The following is a 14,924-nucleotide window of genomic DNA, read 5'->3' as shown; positions in this document are numbered from 1 at the left end:
GTTTCAGGCTCGATCCCCATTAGGGGATGTGCAGGAGGCAACCTATCAATGATTCTCTCTCATCATTAATGTATCTATCCCTCTCTCCTTCTTCCTTCCTCTCTAAAATCAATAAAAGCACATTTTAAAAAAATTAATACCATTAAATGTGTTTTTAAATTTATTTATTAAATTAATACCATTCAGGCATTAATTCTGGCAGAAAAGGAACAAATTGCCTATATACATTTATTAACAAATCTTAGCACTGAGATTTGGATTGATAAATCTGTAGAGTCTGGTTACATATATTCATTTTCTATCTTTTTATAGATTCAAAAGAATACAAGTGGAATCCTAAGAATGGCCTCCCTGAGCTCCAGCCTATGGAATGAAACCACTACATCTGTTTATCAGTACCTTGGTTTTCAAGTTCAAAAAATTTACCCTTTCCATGATAACTGGAACACTGCCTGCTTTGTCATTCTGCTTTTATTTATATTTACAGTGGTATCTTTAGTTGTGCTGGCTTTCCTTTATGAAGTGCTTGACTGCTGCTGCTGTGTAAAAAACAAAACGGTGAAAGACTTGAAAAGTGAACCTAACCCTCTTAGAAGCATGATGGACAACATCAGAAAACGTGAAACTGAAGTGGTCTAGCACTCACTCTACATAAGATGAGCAAAATCTCTGAAAACAGCCTTCAACTTCAGAGAAAAAAACTTTGAGACCAACTGTTATTATAAAATTGACTGACTTGAGAAGGGAAAGACAAGTTAAATATGTACTGTGTGTGTGTATCCCTTTGATTAAACATACAGTAAAACTTCATAAATGTGAACAATTTACCAATCTCTTTAAAATGACACTTTGAAAACTAGATAAAAGATTCCTAGAATTCAATATTAAGCAGCAAAAGGGAAACTGGAAAATATAAGCAAGGCTAATGATGCCAAAGCAACTCATCCCTAAACAAATTATGTGGACTAACAAAGAGAGTACTATGCCCTGACCAGTGTGGCTCAGTTGGTTGGAGTGTCTTCCTGTGCACCAAAGGGTCACATGGGTTTGACTCCTGGTCAGGGCACATAAGCAGGTTGTGGGTTTGATCCCAGATGGGGGTGCATACAAGAGGCAACTGAACAATGTTTCTGTTTCTTTCTCTCTCTCTCTCTCTCTCTCTCTCTCTCCCTCCCCTCCGTCCCTCCCTCCCTCTCTCTCTCCTTCCCTCCTCTCTAAAAATCAATTAAAAAAATAGAGGGGAGCAATGGGGAAAAAAGGGGGACATCATATCCTATATAATAAAAGCATAATATGGAAATCAACCAAACGGTCAAACAGCAGGACGACCATCAGGACGACCATCCAGGACCACGCTATGACACTCACTGGCACCAGGCCAGCCAAGGTGGTGCGATACAACTGGTTGGGGGCCCGGCCATTGCCCCATGATCACCCCACAGAGGGAGGCCCAGGCCACTGACTGGCGAGCTGCGGCAGGTGGGCAGGGCCTCCCTCTGCGAGGGAAGCCCAGGTCCTGGGTGTGGGTCCCGGGTGTCGGCAGCCAAAGGAAAACCCAGGTCCCAGGTGCCAGAGGGAAACCAGTGCTGGCAGCCAGGGAAAGGAAGGCCTACTCTTGCAAGAATTTCATGCATTGGGCCTCTAGTCTGTAATAATCTCAACAATAAAGTTTTTTTTTTTTTAAAGAGTACTACATCTACATGTATTTTGGTAATAAAAATACTTCCACTTGAAAGTCCCTACTTATTAAAAAGCAGTATTTTCTAGTTTATTGAAGACAACTTACACATTTTGAAAGACTTTATTTTTTATGTAGGATTACTATAACAAAAATCTCAAAATATTCAGAAAGGTCCCAAGTATACTTGCATAAAAATTTTATTAAATGGCCCTAACTGTTTTGCTCAGTGGATAGAGCATCGGCCTGCAGACTGAAAGGTCCCAGGTTCGATTCCGGTCAAGGGCATGTACCTTGGTTGCGGGCACATCCCCAGTAGGAGGTGTGCAGGAGGCAGCTGATTGATGTTTCTCTCCCATCAATGTTTCCAACTCTCTATCCCTCTCCCTTCCTCTCTGTAAAAGATCAATAAAATATATTTTTTTAAAAATTTATTAAGTGGAATAACTGTTGCCCAGCCAGTGTGGCTTAGTGGTTGAGCATCAACCCAGGAACCAAGAGGTTGCTGGTTCAATTCCCAGTGAGGACACATGCCCAGGTTGCAGGTCAATCCCCAGTAGGAGGTGTGCAGGAGGCAGCCGATCAATGATGTTCCTCTCTTATTGATGTTTCTATCTTTCTATCCTTCTCCCTTCCTCTTTCTAAAAATAAAAACTTTTTTTTTTTAACATGGACTAACTGTTGAAATGCAAGGTCTAAGAAGGGTCACGTTATCTTCAAGCTAAGAATTACTACTACACCCCCTAAACTGCATTTCTTGAGCTTGTGCTTTCAGTTTGCTTCTCATATTCCCACTCTCAAGGGCTAAGATACCCAATGTAGAAAAGATTGTAAAATAAAAGTCAAAAGATAGGATCACTCAACACCTATTAAGAAATAAGGCAGTTTTATTTCTTGGAATTTCAATGACTATACAGATATTATATTTTACTAGAGGCCTGGTGCACGGTCCCTCGGCCTGGCCTGCACCCTCTCGCAATCCAGGACCCCTCAGGGGATGTCGGACTGCGGTTTCAGACCAATCCTCGCAGGCCAGGCCGAGGGACCCCACTGGTGCACAATCAGGGCCTAGGAGGGACCACAGGAGGGCTCCAGGGCATGTCCAGCCCATCTTACCCAGTCCCCATCAGCCGGACCCCAGCAGCAAGCTAACGTACCAGTAGGAGTGTCTGCCCCCTGGTGGTCAGCGCACATCATAGCAACTGGTCGAACAAACACTTAACATATTAGGCTTTTATTATATAGGATAACCCTAATACTATTTTGCTACTGCCCATGCCTTTAGGGCAAAAATGCCACTCCTGAAAATTTATTGAGAAATTAGTTCAAAAGAAAAAAAAAAGCTCAAGATACAAAGATGTTTATAATAGCATTACTAAAAATAACAAAAAATTGGAAATAACAGCTTAAATGTGTGGCACATTAACTTAACAGATTATTAAGAAGTTACTGAAAATTATGACAAAAGAGAAAATATTTGCTTTATAAAGTGAAAAATAAATCTCTGTCATTTTCAATTTAGAGAAGCCTAACTGCCAATCTGAAATAGCTTTTCCACAAAATATTTTTTATCTATTTTCTAACATTAGTAACATAGCCAGTTTTCAAAGGACTCGTGAAATCTAGGTATTCAAAATACTTTGGTAGTCAGGAACTATTCTGAGCACTGTTAAAACCACATTTCCATAAACAGTACATTTTGGGTCCTTGCCATAGATGGAAAGCATATAGGTTCTTTAACTAGATTATTTGATAACTAGAGGCCCAGTGCACAAAATTCGTCACGGGGGTGGGGAGTCCCCTCAGCCCAGCCTGCACCCTCTCCAATCCAGGACCCCTCAGGGGATGTCCGACTGTCGGTTTAGGCCCGATCCCGGGGATCGTGCCTAAACCGGCAGTTGGACATCCCTCTCACAATCCAGGACCACTGGCTCCTAACTGCTCACCTGCCTGCCTGCCTGCCTGCCTGATTGCCCCTAACTGCCCCCGCCCCTGCCAGCCTGATCACTCCTAACCGCCTCTGCCTGCCGGCCTGATCACCCCCAACTGCCCCCCTGCCAGCCTGGTCGCCCCCAACTGCCCCCTCGGCCGGCCTGGTTGCCCCACACAGCCTGCTGTTCAGTCGTTTGGTCGTCCCTCACTAACCCCCCTGCCAGCCTTGTTGCCCCATGCAGCCTGCTGTTCGGTTGTTACTGTGAGGGCGTCTTGACCAATTTGCCTATTACCCTTTTGTAAGTATAGATGTACACTATCAACTTTTCCCTACCTTACCCTGTAATTTAGTCATTCCACAAATAAGTATTGAATGCTTCTATGTCTGAGGGACTAGATTACAATAGCAAACAAGTAATCAATTCATCCAGCCAGTGTGGCTCAGTGGTTGAAAATCAACCTATGAAACAAGAGGTCATGGCTCAATTCTGGGTCAGGGCATATGCCTGGGTTACAAGCTTGATCCCCAGTAGGGGGTATGCAGGAGATAGCCAATCAATGATTCTCTCTTATTGCTGATGTTTCTATTTCTCTCTCCCACTCCCTTCCTCTCTGAAATCAATAAAAAATATATTTAAAAAAAAAAAAACAATTATAAAACTCTTAGAAGAAAACAGTAAATTTTCATGACCTTGCATTAGGTAGATTTCTTAGATATGACACCAAGAGCACAAGTGATAAGAAATTGGATCGAGAAACTGTGCCCAGAATATATAAAGAACTCTTACAAATCCATAGTAAGAAAACAACCCAATATTTTTCTAGTGGGCAAAAAATGTGAACAGACATTTCACCAAAAAAGACACATGAATGGTCAACTAAGCACATGAGATGACATCCAACATCATTAATCATTAGAGAACTGCATATTAAAACCAAAATACCATTTTATATCCACTAGAATATGATCAGAAAGACAGGAATAATAAGTCTTGGCAAGAATTAGAAAAGAATGGAACCTTCATACATTAATGGTGAGAATGTATAACGGTATGACCATTTTGGTAGTTTCTTAAAAAGTTAAATATAAAGTTACCACATGACCCAGAAATTCTACTCTTAGGTCTCTTTACAAGGAAAAAATAAAATAAAAAGATGTCCATACAAAGACTTATCCATAAATGTTCATAGCAGCACTATTCATAGTAGTCAAAAAGTGGAAGGAATATAAAATGTCTATTAACTAGCCGGCTTGGCTCAGTGGATAGAGCGTCGGCCTGCAGATTGAAAGGTCCCAGGTTCGCCCTGGCCAGTTTGGCTCAGTGGATAGAGCGTCGTCCTGCAGACTGAGGAGTCCCAGGTTCGATTCCGGTCAAGGGGACGTGCCTTGGTTGTGGGCACATCCCTGGTGGGGGGTGTGCAGGAGGCGACTGATTAATGTTTCTCTCTCATTGATGTTTCTAGCTCTCTATCCCTTTCCCTTCCTCTCTGTAGAAATCGGTAGAATATATTTAGAAAAAAAAAAAAAAAAAAAAAAAGGTCCCAGGTTCGATTCCAGTCAAGGGCATATGCCTAGGTTGTGAGCTCGATCCCCAGTAGGGGGCATGCAGGAGGCAGCTGATCAATGATTCTCTCTCATCATTGATGTTTCTATCTCTCTCTCCCTCTCCCTTCCTCTCTGAAACCAATCCTACCTAATAATAGAGTAATATGCAAATTGACCATACCTTCGCTACACCCACCAGCCACGCCCACCAGGAAACCATCCTGCCGGAGGCTTTTCCAGCCTTGGGCACCAGCGGGGAGCCTGTGACGGATGGCAGGCAACTGGCAGTTGGCTCCTGTGATCCGTCGCCAGGATGCTGAGGTACGGCCTTGGGCACCAGCGGGGAGCCTGCGATGGATCGCAGGCAACTGGGGGTCCGCTCCTGCGAGGGCATCTGCTCCTGTGGTGGATTGCAGGGAGCTGGGGTCCCCTGCCCAATGGGCGGTGTTTGCAATCACAGGGAGCTGGACATCCCCTTCCCAGGCCTAAAGCTTTGGCCAGAGGCTTTAGGCCTGGGCAGGGCCCAGCCAGTGATTGGTGTGAACTATAGAGGAAACACCTTTTCTGACTGCACATTGGCTAAGCTTCCTGTATGCCACTGGTAATATTCTCAGAACTTGGGTAATAAGAATCCAAAAAGGTGATCTAGGGTTTTTCCACCACACTTCTGGAGAAAAAAAACAAAGGTCCGCTGCTGGAGGGCTAATAAATGTCATATCCTGCCCTAGCCGGTTTGACTCAGTGGATAGAGCCTCGGCCTGCCCACTGCAGGGTCTGGGTTGATTCTGATCAAGGGCATGTACCTAGGTTGCAGGCTCCTTCCTGGCTGGGGCCCAGGTCAGGGCTCATGCAAGAGGCAACCAATCAAAGTGTTCCTCTCACTTTGATGTTTCTCTCTGTCTTTCCCTCTCTCTTCCACATTCTCTAAAAGTCAATAGAAACATATCCTTAGACGAGGATAAAAAAGAAAGAAAGAAAGAAATGCATATCCTATGAAAGACACATCTTGAAAATGCCTAAAGAAAGTTGTCATTTTTTTTCTTGGTGAAGGGACTGGAGTTGTGTGGATGAAAACACCTTGGTGGCTGTGGTGACTGACAGTGGCTGCAGCAGTGGGGTGATGGGGCTGGTGCCTTCCCCTGACCAGCCCGGTTGCCTCCCACAAAGGGAGGCCAGACTGTGGCTTAGGCCCGCTTCCCGTGGGGATCGGGCCTAAGCCATCAGTAGGACATCCCCTGAGGGCTCCCAGTATGTGAGAGGGGGCAGGTTGGGCTAAGGGACACCCCCTCCCCCAGTGCATGAATTTCGTGCACCGGGCCCCTAGTAAAAATATATTTAAAAAAAAAAAAAGTTTACAAAAATGTCTATTAACTGGTACATGGATAAACAAATTGTGGTATATCCCTATAATGGAATACTCTTCAGCAATAAAATGGAATGAAGTCCTATTCCATGCTACAACATGGATAGAATTCTGGACAAAATACAGCAAACTGAATTCCACAACAAATAAAAAGGATTATACGTATACTATGACCAAGAAGGATTTTTTTCCAAGAATTCAAGGTTGTTTTAACATATAAAAATCAATTAATGTAATATACTATTGTTATCAAATAATCAAGTTAGTGTCCTTTAGTCTAAGAGATGCTAAGTAAAAAAGAAGCCCCACACTAAGGACCACATATTGTCCAATTTCACATATATGAAATATTCAGAAAAGGCAAATACATAGAGACAGAAAGTAGATTATTGGTTATCTGGGGCTGGGGTGGAAATAAGGAACAACTGCAAATTGGCACAAGGGATCTTTTGGTGGTGATGGAAATGTTCTAAAATTGGATTTTGCTGCCTGGCTGGCATGGCTCAGTGGTTGAATCAGGAGGTTGAACCTATGAATCAGGAGGTCATGGTTCAAGTCCTGGTCCAGACACATGCCCAGGTTGCAGGCATGATCCCCAGTGTGGGGCGTGCAGGAGGCAGCTGATCAATGATTCTCTCTTATCATTGATGTTTCTATCTCCCTCTCCCTCTCCCTTTCTCTCTGAAATCAATAAAAATGTATTTTAAAAAAATAAAAATAAAAATAACCTAAATTCTAACTACAACACAAGACTTCACATCTTAAAAACAAAAAATTCTCTCATCATTACATCCTTTCTACTTAAAGTGCCCAACAATCAATATGAATGTTGAACTGAAAAATGAACTTGCCATTACTAAATGGTTTTCTGAAAAATAAAAACTAAATAGTTCTAGTCAACTTTACTAACCTGAATTTTGTTTAGAGCCTGATGACCCTCCATGTTCTAGTTTTGCTTTCTTCTTCTTCGATGATGATGTTGATGACTCAGAAGATACTGAACGTTTTTCTACTACAGGAGTGGTAAGAGCTCGTTTTCTGAACAGCTCCCTTTCTCTCAAAAGGCTTGGATCCATAATGCTGCAAAGATAAAAACAAGCACCTTTAATACAGATTCCACTCACTCAAACCTATATGCTAAATTTGTAAGTCTCACCAAGAGTTACTTCCCAAACAAAATTATCTTGTTACTAGTTGTCTAGCATTCGTACTCACTTACTCATTCATTCAAAAAACCTTTAATTAATGCCTATTACGTGGCAAGCACTGTGTTAAGCGTTAGTAAAGAGAAATAGACTTGCTCTCTCCAACTCTAGAACTGCACTCTCCAATTTGGTAGACACTGGCCACGTGTGCCTACTGAGCACCTGAGTGGGGCTAGAGTTGAGACGTACTCTAAACGTAAAATACACTCCAGATGGAAAAGACTTAGTACAAAGAACAGAACTTTAATATTGCTAATGACATATTTTAGACTGATTCTACATTGATGTGATATTTTAGATGTACTGGATTAAGTATTAAAATTAATTTACCCTAAATTTTTTAGAAGCCATGGCTACCAGAAAATTGTAAATTACATGTCTGACTCACACTTGAAGCTTACACTGCAATTCCACTGAACAACACTGCTCTAGAAACAACATCAAGAATGCTGTCTACATCCACAAGTTGTAAGGAAAAATCGGAGAAAGCAATGTTTTAAAAATAGTCAAGATATACAAATATGTTATTTGGGTATGACTATTTTGAGTTGGATCTGAAAATAACTGATTAACTTATGCTGTGGCGAAGAAGAGACCATCTTGGGGGAGGGAAAGTGTCAGAACAGAAAGGAGAATTCACAAGTGATAAAAGTAGGGGAGACAAGCCTAAAACAAGAAACTTTTGTTTATTTCACCTTGTGAAGACAGGTGATTAACCCAGGCTTTCAAGCATGATTTTATCACAAACGTAAATAAGCCTTACAGTTTAAGGAGACCTAAGTGCTTATAGCATTTGATCCTCAGAGCCCTCTGAGATAAAAGGTATCCATTTTATTACTCTTTTAATATGTAAAACCCGAAGTGAAGAGTTGGGGTTAAGGTCACAACAGCTGGAAGTACTTGGGTCAGAACCCAAATATCCTAACTCCTAAATCAGTGCTCCACGACCCACACCTGAGACACCGGTGAAGCCTCTAAGACACTCCAGGTCACATTTTATTCATTTACTGCTTTTAAGCGAGGTGCTCAGTGCTTTCCTGTTCTCAAATGCACGCTTCTTGAAGGCAAGGATTTACGTCTCGGCGCTTCGAGGCCTGTCCCAGCATTGTGGAGTCAGGGGCACTGGATTTGGGAGTCAGGAGGTTCCGATCCGGATCCAGGGGCCTTTTCTTACTCCTTACTCCACCCCTGAAATGCTGGTCAAGTCCTGTCTGTAAAAGGTGTGATGCTGGTCCCATTCAAAGGCCCAGAACGGAAAGCTTCATGGCTATCACCAACGAAAGCTCCGCCTACCTACCTTTGCCTCCTCCTCTTAGGAGACCACTCAAAATCTGTCGAGTGTTACAGGTGTGGTCGACAGGATACATCACCCTGCCCGTATTACACCGAAAAAAAAAAAAAAAAAACACAAAACACCACAACTCCGGGAGTTCACGTGTCCACGTGTCCACGTGTCAGGGACACCGAGAAGCCAAAATTAAGTCACAATCTCCTGACTCCACGTTCTTTCCAATACATCGTTCGACTTCCTTCAACCTCTCCACCTGCCTCTCTTGCTTCCGTCGCTGCCCACGCCTCAGAGGTGCCACCGGCCCCTAAGAGCCCTGTTTAAGAAGGGGTGGCAAGCTGAGAAGGGGCTGCTTACACCCCCGAGGTGGGAGAGAAACGTACCGCAGCGTTTCGTTTCGAAAAATATCTTTAGGCTTTGCAGAAGACAACCATGACAAACTAGGTCTCCAAAAGGCAGCGTACAACAACAACCACAAAAAAAAAACAACAGTCCGTGGACGAGCATCTACATCACCGCCTTTAGCTGGTTGGACACGGTGGTTCCCCAAACTTCACACACTTGGTTCGCTCAGCTACTGCTAAGGTAAACTTGGGGGCGAGGACGAGGCCACCCAACTGCGAATTCCCCCCCTTCCAACCCAAAAGTTTGCTCCGTAAACCGCCGGCCCGAGAGACAATGCTCCCAAGAAGTTGTTGGGGTGTGGAGGTGTTCCGCGCTCAGCCCGGCAGCCCCAGGCTCCCTGGGGGGTGGAAACCGCGCTCGCCCCGCCGGAGGAGGCGTCCGGAGGAACAACAGGCCGGAACCCGCGCCCCCCGCCCGGCGGCGGCAGCCCCTACCTGAGCGAGGAGGGCCGCCCCCACGCGACCTACGCCGCCTCCCTGCGCCTTCGCCTCGGCCAGCCACTCGCGCCCGCGTGGCTGCCGCGTCCAGCTCCCAGTCAGCGCCCCCGCCGGCCCGAACGCTCATCCAGCGTTGCCCCGCCAGGCCGGGGTCTGCGGACTGGCGGCGGAGGAGGAGGGACTCGGCCCGGAGCCCCGCCCACCACTTCCGGATCAGGTTGCTCAAACCTCAATCCCGGCAGCCACCGCGGCGCCTCCGCCGCCTACAACGCGCGTGCGTCCTCACGGGCTCCGCGAAGGGTCCCGCGGGAGGATAATCAGCCAGCCGGAGCGTTCCGGGTCTCCATGACAATGGGAGGGTGGCTGGGGTGGGGAGGAGAAAAGGCTCCGGTGCGAGGCAAGTGGCCGCCGCCAAGATGGAAATCTTTCCTTTGCAGAAATGTCGAGCTACCAGATCTGCTTTGGAATCTGCTTAACGCAAGTGGCAACGTGATTTTTCTAGTTATTGTCTACCAGGTTTTTGTGACTTGACGTCAAATGCCTGTTACCAGCATCTAAACTTCAAAGGACATTGCTCCAGCTCTTTCTGTTGCAAGTGAGGAAACAAGAGGACTAGGGAAGCTAAATGGCTTGCTCAAGACAGCCCAACTAGAAAGGCAAATCCTGGAGTGAAGCCCTTTCTGAATTCTCAACCACCACACCTGTGAACTCTCTCAGAAAAGGATTTCGAATTCAGATGCAACATAAATGGGTAGAAATAAAGGGACGAGAAAGATTGGCCTTGGCCACAGCCTGCAATGCACAGTATTAGAGTGTGTACGAGCTCTGTGGCTGTCCTTTCCTCACTTATAACCCAAAGCCGCAGAGAGCCTGTGCTCAACTACTCTATACCTGTCGTTTAATTACTTAGTACTGGTTACTCCTCAACCTGTGTTGGTTTTCTCATCAGGAATAATTGTACTACCACAGGGAATAACTGTACTACCACAATTGCATTAGACTGTTGTGGAGATTAAATGAGATAATACATAATTTTTTATTCAAATTTTGGAAACAAAACCAAAAGATTTGTGAGGCTTTTTAAAATTGGTTTCATTCTAGAGGATTTTTGTAATAAACCCAGTTGATGTTCATCTGACACTCTCAGGAAATTTAACTTTGAATAACAATTTAGTAGGGCCGAGGTTTTACAACTCAGTAACTCCAGATATTAACTGGTAAAAACCTGATGAGGTGTAATGGGGAGAAGGAGTCTACATCAAGTACAGAAAATAGTCCCAAAGGTTAAAATCAAGAAACATGAGCCAGCATTGTATCAATTTTCAGATGATCATTCTCCAGTGACTATATAAATTCCAGTTCCTCATACCCTTGTGGAATCAGTTCTATCATTCTGCTGGCTACCTTACCAAGAGTGAGAGACTTAATATACAAATTAACAATGGGTAGACCATAAATGATCATAAAACTGACCCACCTAAGAAACCAAGCCACAACCTTTGCAGCCATAAGCTCAGAATAGTCAGGATTTGCTCAAAGGCTGCCAACTTCCTTATTTTAGGCACACATATACCCACTCCAACACACGCACCAGACTCATAAGAGAAAACCAAATATGCTCCCCAAATCAATCACAGAGATGCTCCACTTCTAGTTACTTCACCTCCAGCTCCCCTTGCCAACAACCTTTAATCACAGCATACCTGGAGCATCCCCTTTCTTAGTACGCTTCGTGTTTTTGCACTTCACAGGTGTTGCATATTTTACATATTGAAGCCAAGACCCACCACCAGGCAAAAAGATTACAACTCACTTTATTGCCAAACTCACTTTACGCCAGTGGTCTGAAACGGGACCCACAATGTCTCCAAAGGTATACTAGTACTTGTAAAGCTTCCCCTCCTTCTGATTGCCTTTGAGTCTCTGCCAAAGTGATGGTGGCTGACATAGCAAGCTCTGTAGTCTCTGTTCTCATTTAAGTGTTCTTCATTTTATGCCCACTTGTGTGAAATAAAACTTTGATACATGCTCATTGTCTAGTCATGTGAAAATGGAGCCTAGCAATTAGAGAATAATGCTTTTAACTAGATCTACACATGGAAAGCACTCAATGAACTATTAAAAAATAGACTGAGATACATCAAAATTTTGAAGTTTATTTGTATTAAAATCAGGCAGGCCCAAACTAAAAAAGGTTAGGAACACTCCACCAACAGGAGCTCAGGGAAAGGTGTTTATAGCTAAGACTCTGTAGCAAATCAAAGAAAGTATTTGATTGGCTATAGCTCAAGCCATTGCCTTATTAGGGAAGCCTACTTGGTAGTTGTGATTAGTAGTTCTTAAATTTCATTTTCTCAAATTCAAGTGTATTGACTCTGGCTTAGGTTTCAGTTTGCTTATGTAAGCTACCAGGTAAGCTACCAGGCATTAGAGCCACCACAGTCTAATGGCCTCCTTGTTTAAGTACTTTAACCAAATGCTCATAATTATTCCTTCTTTTTTTAAACATACTCTCTTCTTATTTCAGAGAAAGAGAGGGAAAAAAAAATCAATGATTAGAGAGAATCATCGATCAACTGCCTCCTGCACCTCCCGACCCCCCACTGGGGATTGAGCCTGTAACCCAGGCATGTGCCCTAACCAGGAATTGAACAGAGACCTTCTGGTTCATGGGTCAATACTCAACCATTGAGCCACATGGGCTGAGCTCCTTTATTTCTTTTCTTTTCTTTTTTTTAATGTTTATATTGATTTGAGAGAGAGGAAGAGGGAGAGAGAGAGAGAAACATTGATGGGCTGCCTCCTGCACGCCACCCATTAGGGATTGAGCCAGAAACCCTGGCATATGCCCTGATCAGGAACCGAACCAGCAACCTTTAATCTCACAGGGCGGCTCTCAACCAACTGAGCCACATTGGCCAGGGCAATTACTCCTTTATTTCAATGTCTTGTCTCATCTCAGCTAGTTGAAACAGATTTTGGATAGTTAAGCCTTCTAATGCCAATATTAGAGTGTTATTTATAATGCAAACTCCCAAATCTCAGTTGCCCATCATTTACCCAAATATTAACTATTATTATCATTGCCCAACTTGAAACCCTCCCTTAATCAGCCCTAATTAGCTTGATTTCAGAAAATTCAATATTTGGGGTTAAATACATATTTTCATTCTGCCTTCACATCCTTGTTACACAATAGAGACACCATCTGTGTTTCTTCTGAGGCAACCTCTAACCAGGGATTAGGGAAGTCATAGGAAAAATATCCCACTCTGAGGTGTGGGACATGACTATAAATTTTATAGGGACATGGCTATTTGTGTAATATACACAAAGTCTCAACCACTGATGCTTACATAAACCTTTATTATAATTAAAACCACCTACATATTGGCATCCTCGGTATTTCAGGTCAGAAGGTGTGGCTAGTGTCAATTTATATGAAGAATGATTCAAGCTACTAATGCAACAGCAATTATGTCTTATCTCATGAATGCTTATAACATCCGCATACTTTTTGGTAGGAAGTGTGGTGGCTTCTTTAGGGAAATACAATTTGTATATTTTATAAAACATTCTTCTGTCCTGATCAATCCAAAACATCCAACCCAAAGAGCACAACTCAATATAATCACAGGATTAATTCTAATATAGTGGCTTTCTTTTTACTATTTTATTTTATTGTGATAAAATATAACAAAATAACCTAAAATTTACCATTTTAAAGTGTACAACTTGGTGGCATTAATTACATTCACATTATGCAACCATCATCACTACTTCCAAGATTTTTCATCACCCCAAATAGATTTCTGTATCCATTAAGCAATAAATCTTCATTCCCTCCTCCCCAGATAACTTTAAATCTACTTTCTAGCTCTATGAATTTGCCCTTGTTCTAGATATTTTATATGAGTGGAATAAACATTTAAAAATTTGTCTTTTTTGTCTGGCTTATTTCACTTGAGGTAATGTTTTCCAGATTCATCCATGCTGTTGCATGTATCAGAACTTCATTTTTTATGTAGTGGCTTAATTTTGTGTTTTAATTTCTTACATTATATGATTGTTTGGAAGAGGAAAATTGAAGTAAAGTAAATAAATTTACTTCATTCTGCCATCAAATAACTACTGCCTTTCAACTCCCCTCACCTGGCAATCTATCTCAACTAGACACTTAAATTCTCAAAATAGCCGACAAAGCAAGTTAACCTACATCCACAATCAAGAGCTAAAGGATGTACTTTGCTCATCATCTGTCCTGGATTTCTCCTCCCTTGGGGCTTTTCTTACCTCCGACAGCTTTTCATCTACATCCAAGTCAGATTCATGGAAAGAGAAGTTTGAAGACCTGAAAATCATGCCTACGCATTTTTCAAACACGTAAAGGATTAAAATGTTGGCTCTTTTGAATTATAGATATTAGTGTGAAAAACCATTCACACACCTTTGCTCTCTTGCAGACAAAGTTGCTGCATGGTGTACAAGAATGACACTAGTAAACTCAACAAACAGAGAACATAGGAATTGTCATGAAGTATAAAATGACATATGCAAGGTGAATAAAGGTGTTATGGAACACATAACATTAAAATTATAAAACAAGTCTTCACAAAGGTGGTTTTAGTCAAGTCTTGTAAAGTAAATAGATTTCCAGGTGTGTGTGATTAAAGATAGCCCCAAATTCTTTACCAAGCCTCCTACTGAGAGACAAATTCCCATTAACTTCTGCTTAAATCTAGGCTGGCCTTCGTGACTTGCTTAACCAATAACATGTGGCGGAAGTGATGTTCTAGTGTAGGGAGCGGCTATAGGGTTATGCCTCGGACTGACCTGTTGGCAAAGCCACAAACAAGTCCCAGCTTAGAGGGCACAACCGTCTTAGCATAATTAAGCTTGACCTTATGACTCCCCCTAGATCCTATCTGGGCAGCTAATGGGCTGTGGGAGGTGCAGCAAGTGCTGCCAGAACAAGTGAAACTCACAAGAACATTGTAACTATGGTGATTACTACCTTGTTTACCTCTGGCTATAAAATAAAGGCTCAACTTGCCATCTGGATCTCTCTCT

The 14,924-nt window shown here is 42.9% G+C and overlaps 2 protein-coding genes across 8 annotated transcripts in view; one reads left to right on the top strand and one right to left on the bottom strand.

The window, feature by feature from the left end:
• Positions 1-14,924, bottom strand: part of GTF2E2 (general transcription factor IIE subunit 2) — a 99,346-nt gene extending 84,422 nt beyond the window's left edge. For 3 of the 7 annotated variants that reach the window (XM_028152574.2, XM_028152572.2, XM_028152570.2), the window contains exons 1-2: positions 9,852-10,039; positions 7,430-7,599 (exon numbers count right to left, since the gene is read on the bottom strand). In XM_028152574.2, coding sequence (XP_028008375.1) covers positions 7,430-7,595 — 166 coding nt within the window. In that variant the 5' untranslated portion in view covers positions 7,596-7,599; positions 9,852-10,039. Of the gene's footprint in view, positions 1-7,429; positions 7,600-9,021; positions 9,083-9,851; positions 10,050-14,907 lie in introns of those variants that run through there. The other 4 variants (XM_054720072.1, XM_054720073.1, XM_054720070.1 and 1 more) reach the window with 4 other exon arrangements.
• SMIM18 (small integral membrane protein 18) lies at positions 294-639 on the top strand. Its single transcript, XM_008146204.3, has one exon. It carries the CDS (start codon positions 343-345, stop codon positions 637-639), a length of 297 nt encoding a protein of 98 aa, XP_008144426.3. The 5' UTR covers positions 294-342.

The sequence above is a fragment of the Eptesicus fuscus genome, chromosome 8 (assembly GCF_027574615.1).
Source record: "Eptesicus fuscus isolate TK198812 chromosome 8, DD_ASM_mEF_20220401, whole genome shotgun sequence".
In the NCBI taxonomy this organism is placed as follows: domain Eukaryota; kingdom Metazoa; phylum Chordata; class Mammalia; order Chiroptera; family Vespertilionidae; genus Eptesicus; species Eptesicus fuscus.
The sequence above is the reverse complement of the archived record's forward strand: the minus strand, read 5'-3'. Positions and strand labels throughout refer to the sequence as shown.

Bases quoted from the DNA above. Each gene is read 5' to 3' on its own strand.
- SMIM18 (XM_008146204.3), top strand. From the start codon at position 343: ATGGCCTCCCTGAGCTCCAGCCTATGGAATGAAACCACTACATCTGTT.